General features: G+C 46.0%; 9 protein-coding genes across 13 annotated transcripts; 7 read left to right on the top strand and 2 right to left on the bottom strand.

Moving 5' to 3' along the window:
- Nucleotides 1-4: 4 nt before the first annotated feature.
- mio (missing oocyte) lies at nucleotides 5-3,340 on the bottom strand. The gene is made up of 7 exons (NM_134812.3): nucleotides 3,086-3,340; nucleotides 2,859-3,032; nucleotides 2,549-2,800; nucleotides 1,526-2,456; nucleotides 914-1,469; nucleotides 372-853; nucleotides 5-310 (listed from the first exon to the last, which is right to left on the bottom strand). The coding sequence occupies exons 1-7, from the start codon at nucleotides 3,201-3,203 to the stop codon at nucleotides 220-222; spliced, it is 2,604 nt and encodes an 867-aa protein (NP_608656.1). The 5' UTR covers nucleotides 3,204-3,340; the 3' UTR covers nucleotides 5-219.
- Nucleotides 3,341-3,383: 43 nt separating this feature from the next.
- Nucleotides 3,384-4,127, top strand: CG42371 (uncharacterized protein). Its single transcript, NM_001144295.2, has 2 exons — nucleotides 3,384-3,617; nucleotides 3,671-4,127. Exons 1-2 carry the CDS (start codon nucleotides 3,488-3,490, stop codon nucleotides 3,802-3,804), a joined length of 264 nt encoding a protein of 87 aa, NP_001137767.1. The 5' UTR covers nucleotides 3,384-3,487; the 3' UTR covers nucleotides 3,805-4,127.
- CG15386 (uncharacterized protein) lies at nucleotides 3,384-4,127 on the top strand. The gene is made up of 2 exons (NM_144094.3): nucleotides 3,384-3,617; nucleotides 3,671-4,127. The coding sequence occupies exon 2, from the start codon at nucleotides 3,822-3,824 to the stop codon at nucleotides 4,053-4,055; it is 234 nt and encodes a 77-aa protein (NP_652351.1). The 5' UTR covers nucleotides 3,384-3,617; nucleotides 3,671-3,821; the 3' UTR covers nucleotides 4,056-4,127.
- A 191-nt stretch (nucleotides 4,128-4,318) lies between these two features.
- Nucleotides 4,319-5,658, top strand: daed (daedalus). Of its 2 annotated transcripts, none has more exons than NM_001272987.1 (2): nucleotides 4,319-5,115; nucleotides 5,174-5,658. In NM_001272987.1, the coding sequence occupies exons 1-2, from the start codon at nucleotides 4,405-4,407 to the stop codon at nucleotides 5,297-5,299; spliced, it is 837 nt and encodes a 278-aa protein (NP_001259916.1). In that variant the 5' UTR covers nucleotides 4,319-4,404; the 3' UTR covers nucleotides 5,300-5,658. The 2 variants fall into 2 exon arrangements, with proteins under 2 accessions (NP_001259916.1, NP_608655.3); NM_134811.4 differs by having other exon boundaries at nucleotides 5,171-5,658.
- Nucleotides 5,463-6,364, bottom strand: CG34174 (uncharacterized protein). The gene is made up of 3 exons (NM_001103587.3): nucleotides 6,246-6,364; nucleotides 5,746-6,192; nucleotides 5,463-5,616 (listed from the first exon to the last, which is right to left on the bottom strand). The coding sequence occupies exons 1-3, from the start codon at nucleotides 6,316-6,318 to the stop codon at nucleotides 5,483-5,485; spliced, it is 654 nt and encodes a 217-aa protein (NP_001097057.1). The 5' UTR covers nucleotides 6,319-6,364; the 3' UTR covers nucleotides 5,463-5,482.
- A 54-nt stretch (nucleotides 6,365-6,418) lies between these two features.
- Uch (Ubiquitin carboxy-terminal hydrolase) lies at nucleotides 6,419-7,892 on the top strand. Of its 3 annotated transcripts, none has more exons than NM_057592.4 (4): nucleotides 6,419-6,734; nucleotides 6,874-7,014; nucleotides 7,073-7,215; nucleotides 7,297-7,892. In NM_057592.4, exons 1-4 carry the CDS (start codon nucleotides 6,699-6,701, stop codon nucleotides 7,658-7,660), a joined length of 684 nt encoding a protein of 227 aa, NP_476940.1. In that variant the 5' UTR covers nucleotides 6,419-6,698; the 3' UTR covers nucleotides 7,661-7,892. The 3 variants fall into 3 exon arrangements, with proteins under 3 accessions (NP_476940.1, NP_001259915.1, NP_001188681.1); NM_001272986.1 differs by having other exon boundaries at nucleotides 6,571-6,734; nucleotides 7,082-7,215; NM_001201752.2 differs by having other exon boundaries at nucleotides 6,571-6,734.
- A 166-nt stretch (nucleotides 7,893-8,058) lies between these two features.
- On the top strand, nucleotides 8,059-11,056 carry CG15385 (uncharacterized protein). Of its 2 annotated transcripts, none has more exons than NM_134810.3 (5): nucleotides 8,059-8,351; nucleotides 8,539-8,857; nucleotides 8,913-9,053; nucleotides 9,120-9,705; nucleotides 9,761-11,056. In NM_134810.3, the coding sequence occupies exons 1-5, from the start codon at nucleotides 8,255-8,257 to the stop codon at nucleotides 10,379-10,381; spliced, it is 1,764 nt and encodes a 587-aa protein (NP_608654.1). In that variant the 5' UTR covers nucleotides 8,059-8,254; the 3' UTR covers nucleotides 10,382-11,056. The 2 variants fall into 2 exon arrangements, with proteins under 2 accessions (NP_608654.1, NP_001259914.1); NM_001272985.1 differs by having other exon boundaries at nucleotides 9,761-10,684.
- A 471-nt stretch (nucleotides 11,057-11,527) lies between these two features.
- Nucleotides 11,528-14,105, top strand: CG33124 (uncharacterized protein). The gene is made up of 9 exons (NM_001103586.4): nucleotides 11,528-11,818; nucleotides 11,879-12,022; nucleotides 12,083-12,242; nucleotides 12,295-12,360; nucleotides 12,417-12,468; nucleotides 12,527-12,594; nucleotides 12,655-13,068; nucleotides 13,139-13,830; nucleotides 13,899-14,105. Exons 1-9 carry the CDS (start codon nucleotides 11,724-11,726, stop codon nucleotides 13,972-13,974), a joined length of 1,767 nt encoding a protein of 588 aa, NP_001097056.3. The 5' UTR covers nucleotides 11,528-11,723; the 3' UTR covers nucleotides 13,975-14,105.
- A 358-nt stretch (nucleotides 14,106-14,463) lies between these two features.
- CG31668 (uncharacterized protein) lies at nucleotides 14,464-16,909 on the top strand. Its single transcript, NM_001103585.3, has 9 exons — nucleotides 14,464-14,696; nucleotides 14,763-14,912; nucleotides 14,984-15,143; nucleotides 15,200-15,265; nucleotides 15,323-15,374; nucleotides 15,437-15,504; nucleotides 15,560-15,973; nucleotides 16,031-16,722; nucleotides 16,782-16,909. Exons 1-9 carry the CDS (start codon nucleotides 14,602-14,604, stop codon nucleotides 16,855-16,857), a joined length of 1,773 nt encoding a protein of 590 aa, NP_001097055.2. The 5' UTR covers nucleotides 14,464-14,601; the 3' UTR covers nucleotides 16,858-16,909.
- Nucleotides 16,910-17,975: the final 1,066 nt, after the last annotated feature.

Raw genomic sequence — 17,975 nt, 5'->3', positions numbered from 1 at the left:
GCACATAGTCCTTTATTTGAATGTAAGTATAAAATGCAATTGAGCAGCTAAAAGCTGGTAGGTCATAAACACTAATGCTACGGGCACATCCCTTGTCTAAGTACAATGAACACTTCTGAGTTTGTTTAAGGCGCACGCGTTTGGAACAAATCAACAACTTAATGCATATGCATATGGCCTGGGCGAGTAAGGGCTGTGTATGGTGGGTGCTCCGGACAGCTAGGAAATGTCTCTCAATGTGTTCGGCTTGGTGCCGTCCATGTCGAAGCAGCGGCAGTTGCACGACGACACGGGGCACTCTGAATTTTGCCTGGCAAATAAACGCGTACATTGGTCAGAATTCAATTAAATATTGGTAACTTTGAACTCACTTGAACCACTGCATGATGTGCTCGGTGTGTCCGCCGTGGCGACAGGTCTGACACCAGGAAAACCACTTTGAGAAGGGCTTGGTCTGCCAGCCGGGCACGTCGGGCGTGGTGGTCGGGGTCTCCCCATTGCTCATGTTCACCATTGTGCCCATGTGCATTAGGCAGAGCGAGCAGCGGGGCAGGGGTTTCCGGCAGCTGGGGCATGAGGAGAGCCTGTTGGTGCTGGTGGTGGTGCTCCGTGGACGCGGCTCGTCCAGCAAGGCGTTGGACACAGACTTGCCGCAAAAGTTGCACGACAGAAATACGGTGCGGGAACTGCGGGAGGATGGGCGGATGCTCTCGATCTTGATGTCCAGCTCGGCCCGCTTCTCCCACAAGCCCCAGCTATTGAGGTGATCCAAGTAGCTGGCGATCCAGTACTGGATGCGCTTGTCCTCGAAAAGCTCTTGCCGGAAGTAGTTAATGGCCACCAGGGCTACCGTCTAAGAAACAGCTCAATGTATATCAAAGTTTCTACATATGTTTTTATAGCGCACGCTCACCTGCACATCGAAGCTGGTGTCCATATAGGACTGCAGTATATCGATTCCGTCCTGCGACTCTCCAGTGAGCAACAAGCCATTTAGATCGCCACCATCTATGGCCGCCTGGATTTGCTGCGCAACATAGTCAGCCAGCTTGGTCTCCGATAGATATTTGCAGGCGAAGGCCATGCGGTCTGATAACGAAACGCCTTCCTCTTTGAGCACTGCATCAAAATTGTCCTTCTCCATCGTTAGAAAGGAGAAGACAGCCCTTAAGTGTGGATCGTGTATCTGCATGTTGGCGCTGGATCGCTGATTCCGCCACGTGGAACTGCAGCGATCTGCATTGAAACTGGACAAGGCGATGACGGTGATCCTGTACATGCTGGGATCCCTCATGTTGTCCGCCGCCGACGATAGGATGTTGCAGGCATGGAAAATTTTCAAGTGGAACACGCAGATCATGGCTGCCCGGCTGTACTCCTTGTTTGCATACAACTGGTCTATAAAGCGATCCAGCTCCTGCTCAAAGGCCCAACCGCAAAGTTGGAGGGCCAGGTCGCGCTGCTCACTCCTGCATAAAGATTGGGGTTATCACACTCGTCAAACCACAAATTCATATAAACTTACCTGTAGCATATCAGTTTGTTGGAGTTGTTGATGCCCTCTGGCCACTGGAGCACCTGAGATTCAATGCGGGAGCTGGCCATCAAGGCCTCCGAGGTGTGTCCCAAGTTAATGCCCAAAGTGGCCTTTAAGCCCGTCAGTCGATCCTCGCTGTAGACATTGTTCAAAGTGGACCACACATTTCGCAGATACGGTGTCAAGTGGAGTTCGCCGAATCGCTTGTTATCGGGTTTGATGCCGTAATCCTCTAGAGCGCGCTGACGCGTCTCGTCCACCAGATCCAGCTCAAAGAGTTCCGGTTTCAGCAGGTCCACATTGAAGGGCGAACCACCAGGAGTGCTAAAGTCCAGGGAACTCCCGCTATTCGTGCTGCAGCTGCTCGTGGGCTGCTGCTGAGTGGGCGTGGCCGCAGTGGAAGTCGGCGAGGCGGGTGTGTAGAGCGGACGCTGCATCAGAAGTGGCAATTTCCGGCGATTGCTGTGCGCCGTGTGCAAGGTGGCTGGCAGTCGAAAGTCCAGGATGTTCAGCGCATCTGCCAAAAGCAGAGCTCTCTCGAAATCCCTCGAATGCCACGACAGGCAATTAACAAACGAAAACTTTCCACTGTGCTGGTATCTAGCCGGAAAGGGGCTAATCTGTCGTTTTACGTGGTAGATCTCTCCGGAATTGTCCGTGTCCACACTCCGGATGTCGTAGAGAGTGATGTAGGAGGAATCGCGTTGCAGCGAGGAAAGCAGGCTTGTCCTGGTCGGACACCAAGCGATCTGCAAATGGTTTTTCGAGGACTGAATCTGCCTGAGGGGACTCTTGATATTTCGCGGATCCCACAGAGTGATCACCGAGTCCACATAGCTGCAGAGATAGTTGCCATTGGGGGATACGGAAAGTCCCTGCACTGTCTTTGTTTGAATGCTTTGACAGGTGGCGTTACTCTCTGCGAAAGGGATTTAAAGATTTCATCAGTGAAAGGGCAATAAAGTAATACTACGTAGTTGAAATATAACCAGTCGCATTATGTGTACTCACGCCTCAGATCGAACAGCTTTATCATCTTCTGGCTCATTCCCGCAATGACCGTGCGATGATTTCGATCCCAGCAAATGGAGTTGGCCGACTCGCCGACGCCGAAGAAGTTGGCCGTCTCCTTGGGAACTCCACGCTCAATGTCCCAGATGGTGATGCAGGTGTCATTTCGATGGCGATCGTGTCCAATGGCCAGGATATTGGCATCCAGCTCGTTCCAGGCGAGGCAGGTGCACATGCGCTGCTGACGCGGTGCTACGAGAAATGAAGAACTATTAGATGCAGCTAAGAATCGGCGTTGTCGTCCACCCACTGTACTCCCAGCTGCTGTCGTAGGTGTCCCGGAAGTTGCAAATCCCGACTTTGCCATCCGCCAGACCCACTGCAATTATGGGCTGGTCACTGTGGTAGGAGGCGGCCACGCAGCGGGCATATTGATAGCGCGACTCGTTGGCGAGGTAGTTCACGGATATATAAGGCAGGCGACCTGCAAGGGGGGCGGTTAAGTAAAGTGGCATAATCCCTTGGGGAAAACCCTACTTTTTTGGCTGTGATCATCTTTGCGGCGCACTTCGTATAAATGGATTTCCTGGCCCCAGGATACGAATTTGTCGGGAAAATGTGGAAACCAGCTGAGTCCGTGTGTATTGCCGCTCATCGTGGCCGATTTTCCATCGATGTAAAAAAAAACAATTTTCACTACAGACTAAATTGCGTCGCGTTATCAGTTTGCAAAAACAAAAACGTGAGATAAACACTGCACTACATGGCAAGAAGAAGAGGCGCACACACACTAGCCGGTCGACCAGCTGTTGGCCGCATGTTAGCCAGCACTGGCCCAGTTCGATAATTCGTTTTATCGATAAGCTGGTAGGTGATTTTGTTTTCCTTTTTTTTTTGTAAGAAAGCAAACGTGTTTAATATTTACAACTCCCACTTAAAATGCTGCGCAAAACACCAAAACCTGCAATTTGGAAATTCATCAAAGGAAGTGCCAAAACACTGTTTGTCCTCGAGGCAGTCTGCTTCGCAGCCAGCTACGGCGTTTATTATCGCATGAACACGAATCGAGGTGGGAGGATATTTATATAATTATTTTGATCGTTAATAACAATCCGCTCCTAGAGTTTCGTCAGCATATTCACGAGAACTATCCCTTCGTTTTGGACTATTACTACAAAATTGGTGAAATCGTCGGAGACAGCACAGTGCGACAGGCGGATGCGAGTTATTGGAGTGCTTTGAAGAAAAGCGACTAGAGGAGACCGCTTCCAAAATGCTTAGTAATCCCTACTTTAAGTCCGTTTTGTGGCTGATTGGCTTCGGAGGAATGGGGTACGGCCTAATGGTGTTAACCGAGCCGAACGTCGACAAGTTAGAGCGCATCAAAGCCTCCGTTTCAAGTACCAAACTGAGTGCGGATGAGCAGCGAAAGGCTCTGTTTATGAAGAAGCTCCAGGAGGCGTCCACCACCAGTGCCCCAATCTACAGGTCATCGTCCGAGAAATAGGATAGTTAGGAAGCTTAATCGTCATCAATTTATCAATTTGTTATACTTTTTAAATACAAATGTTAAGCATTTAATCTTAATTGGTTGGGTAGGGTGATTCATTAGAAGAAAATTCGATTCGTACAAGAATGCGAAATAGGAAAAAGGAAATAAAATTACTAAATTGTTAATATTCACGTTTTAAATGTTTACAGAGCCCTTACTACTTCTGTTACTTTTAACATAATCTGTTAGGAATCTTGACCACCCCTACTCGCAGTGCTCGTAAACGTCCGATTCTTAACAGCGAATCTAATCTAAGCGCAATTGCATTTTAATGGTAATTTAATTGCCATTATTGACAGAGTTTATGGCAACGAAGACGCACACAATGTCCGCGGGGGATGTCCCCTTGGTGGCGATGGCCAAGGTTCCGCCGACCATTCAGTTTGAGGCCACAAAGAACTTTCACTCGCACACCGAGCAGAAGGAATTGGACAGTGCTTTCCTGGGCTACAATCGACGTCCTTGGGTTCGCCAAAAGGCTCACAGGGACACACGCCGGGAGAGGGAGATCCTCAACGGTCTACTGTGCTCTACCAGCGTGGAAACGGACTACGCCAGCACCTGTGTGGACAAACTTATTGCCGAGAACATTAACTATCTGGATTTGGCCTCTCTCACCGACGAAGATTTGGAACTCTTCGGGTTCAAGTGTCGAAAGCAACGGCAACAGCTCCTGGAGATGTTCGAAAAGATTCCCAACCAGAATCCCAGTTACGAATACATTTGCAACCATCCTGAAGCCGAAAACTACAACAATCAGATTCTGGGCAATGCTGGCAACCACTTTATGTCCCTGCGCGCTTCTTTAGCGGCCACCAACTACAAGCTGCAGGTCTCCACTCCCGAGGACGTCGTGGTGGGCGACAAACGATATGCCAGCTGCTTTGCCCAGGAAACTCTAAAAAGCGTGAATCAGATCACCGAAGAGATTGCCAAGGATCTCGCGAAAATCGAAGCTAATGCCCAGAACGCAAGGAGCCAGAAGAAAGTGCAGGGCAACGAGAGTCACAAGAAGGTGAATATAGCAAGCAATAAGAAATTATTTTCCTTTATACAAATTTGCATTGCAGAAGAAGTGGAGCCTGGCTACTATTTTGTATTACACCACCTTGGCTGTGGGATTTTCGTGCGCCTGGTTCTGGTGGTGGACCAAGTTCCGCAGCGCTCCCCGACTGGAGCGGATCTCCGTTCAGACTTAAAAAAAACGCACAACGATGCATTTAATAGTTACATTCCGATTTTCTCATAGGACCTAAGTTTATAGAATTTACTTATTACTTCTTTAAGCATTCGCTTAATCTAAAGCTGTAATGAAGTTTTACTGCCCAACATGAACATTTGATAGAAACCATATGTTGTATTAAGTTGAAAAATTGTTTAATTTATTGCCTTAAACTGACTTCTTCGGCAAGGAGAAGAAACCCCAGATGGACATAGGAGTCCACGTGCTCGGGAAATTCCCATAAAGTTGTGTGCGCAATGAGCTGGCTTCTTTCAGTCGAGTGAGCAATGTTACCTATAAGAAAAGTAACATGATTATATTTAAGATGGTAAATCGAATTTGAGAAATTAATCTGTGCTTCTTTGAATTTTCAAACGTATTAAAGGGGCTGCTTTCGACAAAGAGGAGCTTTATTATTCCTACCGGCAACTTCCATTTTGACCAGAGCCTCCTTCTCATATCTTTCGGATAGCTCCTTCGCGAAAACCACGAATTGCTGCAACTTCCAGGACCTGTAGAATATCGTATCCGCTGCAGATCCCGGTAATTTTAATATGCCTCTCAGTTGTCTTAGTATCTCCTTTGTATTATTTGCGATATCCCCGAAAATAGAGGCTATGATGGCCAACTTGTTGCAGGGAAGTAGGAGATCATCTGGGTAAAGGGAGCTGCCTTCATCCTGGCTTTTCTCCAGACACTTGGTCTTCTTGGCTTCGATAGTATAGCAAATAGAGGTGCCCCGCTGATGGGCCAGCTGCCATTTAGCGTAGTTATCCTGGAGTTGTTTGACTATTGTTTCCAATCTGGTTTTGCAGGTGGCTAAATTCGCATCGTGACTCGTGGGCGATTGCAGGCGCTGGCTGTCCAAATCTGGAAACGATGCAAAGAAATAATAACCTTTTTTGTCTTTGGAGCCAACTTACATCGAACTGGTGTGAAGGAACCATTTATATTCGGTTCACTTGCTTTTTGCGGCGTTTTATTCGCTTTGGTCATTTTGTAAACAATATTGTTTACTTCAGCTAGTGTATGCACACCTCCTCTTTGGGAAATACGTTCAACGCGTTTATCAACACTAATGGTTTCTAATATCGATAAGTGAATATATTCAATGTTAGCATAGAACTATAGCTATTTAAATGGGGAATGGACATTTCGACATTTATTTCATTTAATCTTAATCGATTACATGAATCAATTGCTTTAATACACACAATTGAAAAGCTTATAATCGATATGTTTCGACCAAATCAATGTTCACACACCACATTCAGAAAAAAGTAAAGCTCGTCAAAAGTGCCGGTAATTGTGTGTAGAAATCCTTCATTTTCCTGTGAATTTTCAATCAGATCACTGCTAAAGCCAAATTCAAAAATATGTTAACCTGGACGCCACTTGAATCTAATCCCGAGGTAATGACTTTACCTGTAAAGGTTTTGCCTACCGCACTTCCAGTTTTTGCACATTCATTGTTTCTTTGTTCCAAAATGTCGGATTTGGATAATAAAGTTAAAAGACGCCATTAAGACCTTCCCATTCCCACTTTTCCAGGTTTTGACCAAGTACATACATAAACTGGGCGTGTCGCCAGCCTGGTCGGTAACTGACGTCATTGGATTGGAAGATGACACCTTGGAATGGATTCCGCGTCCCGTAAAGGCGTTCATTTTGCTCTTCCCGTGCAGCGAAACCGTAGGTTTAGCTTGACCTTCTTATCTTATTATCCTGGCCAACCAGGTTCCATTTTTAGTATGAGAAGCACCGCGCCGAGGAGCACGATCGGATTAAGGAGGTGGAGGAGCAGCATCCCGAGGATCTCTTCTACATGCGCCAGTTCACCCACAACGCCTGTGGAACCGTCGCCCTGATCCACAGCGTGGCCAACAACAAAGAGTGAGTTCGTGACGTTTTTTCTATATAAGATCGTTAATAATCGTATCTCTTTATATATCACAAAATGTAATCTTTCCCCAGAGTGGACATTGACCGCGGAGTACTGAAGGACTTCCTGGAGAAGACAGCTTCCTTGTCCCCGGAGGAACGCGGACGGGCCCTCGAAAAAGACGAGAAGTTCACCGCCGATCATGAGGCCTTGGCTCAAGAGGGCCAGACGAATGCCGCCAATCATGAGAAGGTGATCCACCACTTCATCGCACTGGTGAACAAGGAGGGTACTCTGTACGAGCTGGATGGCCGCAAGTCCTTCCCGATCAAGCACGGACCGACTTCGGAGGAGACTTTTGTGAAGGATGCGGCCAAGGTCTGCAAGGAGTTCATGGCTCGCGATCCCAACGAAGTGCGCTTCACCGTTTTGGCCTTGACCGCGGCACAACAATAGGGTGGAACTAATCCCATAACTGAGAACCACCAAGATCCCGGATCTGCCAGACTATATATTTATATATCCAACATATTTTAAACCAGGCTGCAAAGGCGAACGAAGCCCCGCCTTTCAGCCGGTCAATAGTTTACGCATATTTATTCCGCATTGAGCCAAAGCCGCATATGTATTGGGAACACCATGATTGTTATTAAAGAGTGCACTCTAGCTTGATGCTAAGCTTATTCTGAACACCACACGGCTTTTACTTATTAATATACATATATAAAAATATAGGCTTGGCTGTTCAAACTCCCCCTTTGTCCACCACCTCTGTGCCAACAGCTGATAACGATGTGGCCTCCATTGCGCATGCCCTGCCAATTAGTCGTGCTCCACGTAAACGCTTGAACCTTGTTTTTTCTACACTTAGCATTAAAAAAGCAATCCCCGTGCAGCGGAGCTCTAGCCTGAAATTTAAGCACTGGATAGGAGTATATCAGAGCTATCGTATCGACAGAAACCCTCCAGGAGTGCCGCCCAACGAGTTGATGCCGAGGAGCAGCAGTGGAGCTAGCGGGCAGCAGTTAAGAGCCGGACTTTCTGGCCAGGATGAGGCTGCTCAAGGAACTGATGCGAGTGGCCACCCAACACAGAGCCTTCTACTGCTATGTGCTGCTCAGCGTCTGGATATTCCTTCTTATAGCGGGTAAGTGGAAAAGTAGCGGATTAATGGCAATCGTGGGAAAACATTCAATATATACTCAATATAAATCTAAGAAAAGATTTCTTAAGTTGACCCAATTAGTTAATATGGTTGTCAACACTCGAATAGGACGTGCTTTGTTATATTCATAGGCAAATAGCTAATCCTTGCCTTTGATAATCCTTTTTAGGAATGTATCGCTACATGGGCAATGTTGAGTCGACTCCAAGCGGTGGCTCAGTTTTCGGACCCAGTTCGTCTGGCACCGTCAGTTCCTTGGGCGGCGATAGTTCGCCATCTTCCACTGCCCAGCGATTCGCCAAGTACAGAGAACGCTGTGCTCCGTTGGCTCAGCTGCAGCGTTTGGATGATGGCGGCATCTTGGAGGGTTGGAAGCTTCAGGGCGTGCTCCTGGTCATCAGGCACGGGGATCGGGGACCCATATCCCACGTTCGCAGTGCTGGCATCAACTGCGGCGTGAGTGGTGGCTCAGATAACTTGGTCAACAGGTGGGCTATCACATTTCCGGAAATATTTATTCATTGATACGTGGTTTTGCTTTAGGTATCGCAGTTTTCTGTATAACTCGAGCAGCTCCGCTTCGGGATCAAATCACATGTACTGGAACAAGGTGGGGCCGTTCCATGGGTTTCCACTGCTGCCGGCCACAGAACGTGGTTGTCCACTGGGGCAGCTCACCTACAAGTGAGTGAATGCACTACCGGCATTCAATGCCGCTATTAATCATACGCCTGACTTTTCATTCACCAGGGGAATCTCGCAGCTGCTACACGTGGGCGACATCATGCACCAGGTCTATGCTCATCCACTGGGTCTCCTGCTCAAACCGAATCCGAACCGAGCCTCTGTGGAAACGACGCCCCACACGCTTCTTAATTCGGATGAAGTGGTGGTCTTCACCACTCGCTATCGTCGCACCTTCCAGTCCGCATTGGCCATGCTGTTCACCTTGCTTCCGGCGGACAAGTGGCTGGCTTTGAATGTCCGGGAATCGCATAGCATGGCTTTCTGCTTCGGCGAGTGCAGCTGTCCTCAGTCGGCTCTGCTGCGAAAACGTCTGGAGGCCATGGGTGATAAGCAGCTCCTGAAACGTGGCGATGTCCTGGATGTGATGCAGTGGATCGGAGGCACCATACTGCAGCACACGCCGAATGGCATTAGCAATCCCTTCGAGGTGGTGGATGCCCTTTTGACAGTTCTATGCCATGACGCCACCTTGCCATGTCGCAGGAAAAAAGCGCTTTCCACTCCAAAGCCCCTCAGAAAGAACTCCAATCAGGAACTGGTGGATGTGATCAATATAGATCAGGATGAAACAGCTGCCAACTTGATGCAGGTAACTATTGAAGAGCTCCTGCAATGTTGAAGGTTTCATGTTACCTTGTCCCCAGGAGGCACAAACACAGGTGGAACCCGACTCCCCTGAGGTGGAAAATGGGAATCCCTCAGTGCAGGCGGATGAAGCTCAAGAGGGCTGCGTCGAGCCCAGCCACGTGGATACCCTGATGTCCTTTGCGGACGAACTATCGCAACGCTCCGCTGGTCACTCGTACTACAAGCTATCCGGATTGCTGCGATCCTACGGAATGATCCGTCACATAGTCAGCTACATGCTGAAGATGATCTCTGGCGACAGGACGAAGTTTGTCCTGTACTCTGGACACGACTGCACCATGCAGTATCTTACAGCTGCCCTGGGAATCATCACCAACCAGGGCCAAACCATAGCCTATGCCTCCAGACTAGCATTCGAAGTTTACCGGAGCGACGCTCACACGGATTACTACTTCCGGGTGGTGTACAATGGAAAGGATGTCACGCAGCAGATCGATTTCTGCGAGGGAGGCAAAAGCCTACGGGTCACCAGGGATTCCAGGGGCAACAAAGCCGATCTCTGTCCCATCGAGAACATCATTCGCTTCCTGCACGAAGATTACTTCAGTCCGCTGAATGCCACCAATTTTAAGGAAGCCTGTGGCTCTGTGAATCCCCCAAAAACTGGCGAATTTTAGCAGCCCGCCCAGGTGATGAGTAGGAGATCCCTTTTATAAAACTGTGATAAGTAGTTTAGATGCCACACATGAAAAGAAGAGCACTATGTCCAGTCTTATCCCGAACTGGAAACGACCGCTTATTAGCGATGTTATCTAATTAGTTGGAATTTAGTTAATGCATTCAACTTGTTGATCCACAAATCGAAAACGATACATATCAATGGAGCACTTGTTAGACTATAAGAACCTCTTTCTAAAAATCTAGCAATACGGAAATGAAACTTGATGTCGCAAACATATCAGCTTTTTGAAGTTTATTATAAAAAAAATCTTAGGAAAACCCTTCCACAAATTTTAGCATTTATAACATATTTTTATGAACATATCAAAGCAAAGAGTAAAAGAACTCTAGGAAGATGCGAATTTTTAGTTCTTGATTAAATACCGTAAAATAACAATTTTTTAATATACATATAAATAATTAGCAAATAAAAAATTTCAAAATTTCCACGAATTCGTTAAATCTAAATTGAGATCTTATAAGCATACTATTAATATTATTAATATCCATCTGGAAACAACACAAAAAACCGAAACGCAAACATATCATGCCCAAAGTAATATTTTTAAGAGATAAATTGTAAATGTGGATACTACAGAAGTTTTAAATTGAAATAAATGTTCTCGAATTTTAATATTATTGGCAAATCTTTAATATAATATGTTTTTTATGGTGTCAAGGGGTTAAAGTATTGAAAGGATGGGAAACATATTCATACGTCATTATTTTCACGATTTTTTCCGTCAAGTTTGTATATATTTTCGTGACCACGGGCCAGCAAATATTCACGATATATTTTCTTTTGAGTTTATTTTATGTGACTGCGGATTTTTTCATTGCCAGAATTTGGGCGTTTTTAAAATTTATGGCAATCACCAATATAGATTTATTTATGGAACTACAACTAAGTGGTACACTTAGAGCTTCTATTGCTGTGACATTTTTGAACTAGTATTAAAAAAGCCCTGCGGTTAATCACATGAAAATTAGGCGCGCCATGGAAGCGATAAATAATAACTCATTTGTTTAAACCATTATTAACAACCCCATTGTCTGTGTGATAATTGAATTTGTTGACCAAATATTTGCCAGTGATTTAATGATTTCATTTGGGTCTAGAGGTGTTTAGATCTGGAACATTTTATAGACTCATAAAATTGTTGCTATAACCACACTATAGTCGTTCTATAGTGTTTGCCCCAGATAACATATCTAAGACAATTTAAATTTCGGAAATCTCGGCTCCATAGGGCCATCCACATAATTTAGCTGACATTTTCACAGAAGAGACCAGCCAGCATGGACACCTACAGATTCGGAACGGTTGACTACACGGTCTTCCTGGGCGTGACCATACTATCCATCGCCATAGGATTGTATTTCGGTTGGATTAAGTGAGCAGGATGCTGCATATTAATACTACAAACTAATTTTAACTATTGAATGCACCATAGAAAAACCAAAAAGGAGATGGAATCCAGCCCAGCGGATACCCCGGAGATATCCATTCCGAACTTCGGATCGAAAAAGATGAACGAGTATCTGATGGGTTCGGGCCATCTGAAGGTTTTCCCAGTGGCAATGAGCCTGATAGCGAGGTGAGAAAATCGGCTACACTGGATATTATATTATTGTATAATATTATTCCTTCTGTTTAGTTTCATTTCGGGCGTTGCAATACTGGGAAATCCTTCCGAGATATACTACTATGGAACCCAATATTCCCTGATTGTCCTAGCAATTGTCATCCAAGGATTGGCTGTTTCATACATCTACTTGCCCGTGTTTTCGGCCCTTCAAGTGCGGTCATCCTATGAGGTACGAATGCCAGCAAATTGCTCCTATATTTTCTTAACGTGTTTTTACCTAGTACTTGGGAATGCGCTTTCATCCGCTTATACGGAATATAGTATCAATAATGTTTGTCATCGAAGTGGTAAGTTGTACTCATCTGCAAATTCCAGACAGTATTCAATAGATTATACATTTCAGCTACTTTATACGCCTTTTGTGGTCTTTGTGCCAGCCCTCGCATTGAATCAGGGTAAGAACTATTCGAACGACTCTCGCATGATTCAACTTGAACTTTGTGTTGTCTACAGCTTCCGGTCTAAATATTCACATGATAGAGGTGCTGATCATTGTGGTGTGCGTTATATACACTCTATTGGTAAGATAATTCCCAAAGTTCACAGCACTTTGAAGCTTATGACCAACTTATCACCTGCAGGGCGGTCTCAAGGCAGTGGTGCATACGGACATCTGGCAGGTGGTTATCATGTTTGCCTCCGTTGTGGTTGTGGCCATTCTGGCCACCTGCTACATCACCGACCTAGATGACTTCTTCGAAAGCCTGGTGGACGGCGGACGCCTCATATTTGGCAACATCAATCCCTCGCCGTATGTGCGCAATACGGTTTGGAGCGTGGTGATCGGCGGCGCTTTCTACTGGACCTCGATTACGGCGGTGCACCAGACTATGGTGCATCGCTACATGTCCTTGCCCAACTTAAAAATGGCCAGGACTTCCATTGCCTTTTTTGTCCTCGGATCGATCATCTTTTACTCGGTTCTCAGCTTCTTGGGACTGCTCATCTTTAACATGTACAAGGACTGTGATCCATTGAGTGCTGGACAAATCATGGTGGGCACTCGAACTGTTTTTCAATTGTTAAGGACATGCGTCTATAATGTTTTTTTTTCGATATGAGCAGAATAACGATCAGCTGGTGCCCCTCTTCGTGGTCCAGAGTGTCGGTCACATCTATGGAATCCCAGGGCTTTTCATAGCCGGTATTTTTGGAGCTGGCCTGAGTTCGCTTTCCGTGTTCCTAAACTCCACCTCCTTGGTCATCCTGCAGGACATAGTCCGTGGCTGTTTCAAGATGCAGCCGGGCGAAACTGCATCCGCGATTATCGTTAAAGCCACAATCGTGATCATGGGCGCATTGGTATTCGGTGAGGTGCTTCTGCTGGAGAAAGTGAGTGGCATCCTGAGCATCTGCATGTCCCTGGTGGCCATCGCAACTAGTTCCACCTTCGGCATATTTACCCTGGCAGTGCTGGTTCCCTGGGCGAATACAGTGGGCACTGCGGTGGGCGGAATCGCTGGCTTCCTCCTGACCGGATGGATAACTTTCGGGTCGCAAATTGCGGCGGCATCCGGACAACTGCATCACCATCGGCTTCCTGTGTCCGTGGCAAGTTGCCCCGGTAATGTGACTGCTCGCGAAAATGTTTGGGTGGACGAGGAGCAGGTGTTTCCACTTTTCCGACTCTCATTCCACTGGATAAACCCAATTGGGGCACTTACGGTTGTCGTTGTGGGTTCTCTGGTCTCTCTGGTGACCAAACCCACGGATATCAAGAGCCTCGACTCGGATTTGATATCTCCAGTGATCCACAGGTAAAACTTAAATGTGAAGACACATTTATTACAAATATTAAGGTTTTTGTTTCAACTCTTTGTTTTAGATTCCTTCCAAAAGAATGCTTTAAACAACGCAATCTTGATAAAAGTGAGGCAACCGATATTTACACTATCACCTAAAATTAGCTTTTATATTGTTTATAAAAGTAATGAATGTGGAAAACGTGTGTTCCATAAAATATTCCGCTGACCTAATTTATGTGACACTTTCGATTTCAAACATAAAACGCTATAATTCTATTTATAGATTTAAAAGAAACCTATACAATACGTAAAAAATGTTGTTCTTTTCTCAAGATTTTAATGAAAATTCTAGTAGTTTACCATCACCAGACTTTTTCTCGAGGGCATTGAAAATATATGGTTTGTTTTAATATTTCTACAAGATAAGTTAATTCTGCTTAAAGCTTTCGTTGGTTTGACACTTTAGCAGAAATATTAAAATAAATCACATTAAAATAGGCGATCCATGGAACCGGTAAGTAGAAACTCGTTTGTTTAAACTACTATTTAAAAATCCATTTTCTGTAGACGACATTTTTTGGCAGTGCTTTACGCATTTTAGAGGTGTTTAGACCTGGAGCAATTTATTTGACTCACAAAAGTGGTTATAAAAAAGTTTTCATAAAAACTCTTTAGTGTTCGGCGCAGATAACATATCTAAGACAATTCAAATTTCTGAAATCTCAGCTCCATTGGGCCCTCGACATAATTTAGTTGGCATTTTCACAGAAGAGACCAACCAGCATGGACACCTACAGATTCGGAACGGTCGACTACGCGGTCTTCCTGGGCGTGACCATACTATCCATCGCCATAGGACTGTACTTCGGATTTATTAGGTAAGCTGCATTAAATTAGGTAAATTGAATATATCATATTGATATGTTACTTCTTTATATTAATAGAAAGAGCAGAAATGGGCCAAAAACCACGACGCCAACTAATGAGGCACCTGAAAGGCGTCATCAGAACTTTGGATCGAAGAAGATGAATGACTATATGATGGGATCGCGCAATCTTAGGGTTTTTCCCGTTGGAATGAGCTTGATAGCGAGGTAAGCTCATGACCTTAGACCATCTTATTCCTTACCTAATAACTTAAAACCTCTTATTTATTCGTTTTTAGCTGTATATCTGCGGTGGCGATCATAGGCACTCCTTCTGAGATTTATAATTATGGCACGCAGTACTGCTTTATAGTCATAGCTCTGGTTCTCCAAGGACTTGCAGTATCGTATATCTATTTACCCGTGTTTTCGGCTCTTCAAGTAACCTCTTCCTACGAGGTATGTAGCTCTGCAGGCAAACCTATTAGCTCCTAAATTGTTTATGTAATAACCAGTACTTGGAGATGCGTTTTCATTCTGCCATCAGAAGCATAGTTTCGATCATCTTCATCCTGGATGTGGTAGGTAAAATCTAAATATAAGCTATAACTTTTCGTTGGCTAATTAATAAGTTTTAGGTTCTATATTTGCCGTTCCTCGCTTACCTGCCCGCCTTGGCCTTGAATCAAGGTAAGTCTAATAACAGTTGCAAGCTCCACTTTACTCGAATTAATCACTATTATTTACCGCAGTTTCTGGGATGAACATGTACCTAATTGAAGCTTTCATCATAGTGATTTGCGTTATTTATACTGTCTTGGTAAGCTACTTCATTGGAATGCTAACTAATTAATATTGAATCAACTTTCTTGAAGGGCGGTCTAAAAGCAGTGGTTCATACGGACATCTGGCAGGTTGTGATCATGTTTGCTTCCGTTCTAACGATTGTTGTTCTGGCCACCTGTTACATCGACGACCAAGCTGACTTTCTTGAAGGTCTTGTGCGCGGAGGTCGTCTGATATTTAGCGAGACCAATCCCTCGCCCTTTGCTCGTCACACCGTTTGGAGCGTTGTCATCGGCAACACCTTCTACTGGACCTCACTGAATGCGGTGCACCAGACCGTGGTTCATCGGTATATGTCCTTGCCCACTCTGAAGATGGCACGAGCCTCCATCGCCTTCCTTGTAGTTGGAGCTGCCTTCTTTATTTCACTTCTCTGCTATTTGGGGTTACTCATATTCCATGCCTACAGGGATTGCGATCCGTTGAGTGCGGGATTGATCATGGTGAGTAAACTCAAGATGAGATGGTGGTCAGAATGCTAATTCTTTGCCCCGTTCCAGAACGACGATCAACTGGTGCCCCTCTTCGTGGTCAACAGCTTAGGCCATGTCTATGGAATGCCTGGTCTATTTATTGCCGGCATTTTTGGAGCTAGCTTGAGTTCGCTGTCCGTGTATCTAAACTCAACGTCACTGGTGATTCTGCAGGATCTAGTACGTGGTTGTTTCAAAATGGAGCTAGGGGAATGGGCATCCACGATAGTGGTCAAGGGCAGCATTGTTGTATTGGGACTTCTCGCGTTTGCCATGGTATTCGTCCTTGAGAAGGTGAGTGGCGTCCTTAGCATATCCGTCTCTTTGGCGGCCATTGCGGCTAGCTCCACTTTCGGCATCTTCACCGTGGGTATGCTGGTTCCTTGGGCAAATACAGTCGGCACGGCAGTGGGCGGCATCGCCAGTGTTCTGCTAACAGGATGGATATCCTTCGGATCTCAGTTCGCTGCGGCATCGGGACAACTGGGATCCCAACGACTTCCGGTCTCTGTGGAAGGATGCTTGGCCAATGCTAGTGTTGCTGAAAACGCTTGGGTGGCCGAAGAGGAGGTGTTCCCACTTTACCGTCTTTCCTACCACTGGATAAGTCCCATCGGAGTGCTTACAGTCGTCGTTGTGGGCTCCTTGGTCTCGCTGGTAACCAAGCCCACGGATATCAAGAGCCTCGACTCGGACTTGATAACTCCAGTGATTCACAGGTAATTGCATGAGGATAAACATTATCAGTATAGTTTATAGAAATCCATATTCATTTCAGGTTTCTTCCTAAAGAATGCTTCGAACAGGGAAATGCGGAGGAAAACTCTGTCAAGGATAACCCACTGTTATTTTAAAAAAAGGATTAAATGTTTAACCAACTAACTAACATTTGGGGAATCATCTTTTAAATATCTTAGAAAGTATTAAACAAGTTGAATATTTAAAATTTCAAGATTGAATCTCTTTCGACCATTGAGAAGAGAGAACTGCATTTGCATTGCAATTATATTTGTTTGTGCCGCTCTCGCACACACTGACACAAAAGCGCATCACCGGAGGGGCAACAAAAGCAAGAGTGATAAAGCAAACGAGAGCAAAGACCGCGCCAAAGGCAAAAAACAGCGCAAGCGAGGGAAGTGGTGTGGAGTCATTGTAGTCCGTGTGGGAGAGCGGGGGAGGGGCAACCATGGTGGGGAGAACCAGAGCGCAAGTATGCCGCACACACACACTCGCACAGCCAGCGAAGCAGTCAGAGTGGGGAGCGAGAGTGGGGGGGGGGCATCGCGCAATGAGCGCGTGTACCGTACTGAGAACAGCGTAATGTAAAATCGTCGCTCTCCCCAAAACTGAGAGCCTGTTGGCATTCAGTACATTTTGTTACTTTTGTGCACGCAGCTCTCGACCGATGATGGGAAAAGCAACAAAAGTGAAGCAGGAGCGCGCATTTGCAAGGGGAATTTACGTGGCTCGCAGGAGAATGTGGAGTTGTAATGTGGGGGCCCTGGCCTGCTCCTTCGGACGGGTTCTTCATTTTTGCTGCTCTCGTAAGGCCCCCTTACGAGATCCTGTAAAAAAAGCACCGTACATATGTGTCGTAATGGACCCTAGGGGCAATCTTCGCTCGCATGGTGCATGGTTGTGTTACATTGGGAAAAGGAGCCCAGATTTCGCAGCCGAGCGATGCACTTGCCAGGCGAAAAAAATCACAGTCGGCGCGAGCGAGCGAGCGAGATACGAGTAAAAGGGGGGCGGAGCAGGTGCGCCCACCGTCGTGCGATGAGATTTTTGCACGAATCTCCGATACATGTTAGTGCAACTCACACCACTGTAAGTGCACCAATACGCATGCATCGGCGAATGCTTCTCCGCTTTTCTGCACGCCGCTGAGTGCGCCTTCGTCTTCTGGGCTGTTTTCGTGTTTTGGCGAGTGGGGGCACAGTTCGCAGCCTGCACTTAGTTGGTGGGCAGTTTC

Source organism: Drosophila melanogaster, chromosome 2L (genome assembly GCF_000001215.4).
Source record: "Drosophila melanogaster chromosome 2L".
Classification (NCBI taxonomy): Eukaryota; Metazoa; Arthropoda; class Insecta; order Diptera; family Drosophilidae; genus Drosophila; species Drosophila melanogaster.
This window is presented reverse-complemented; position numbering and strand designations above follow the sequence as displayed.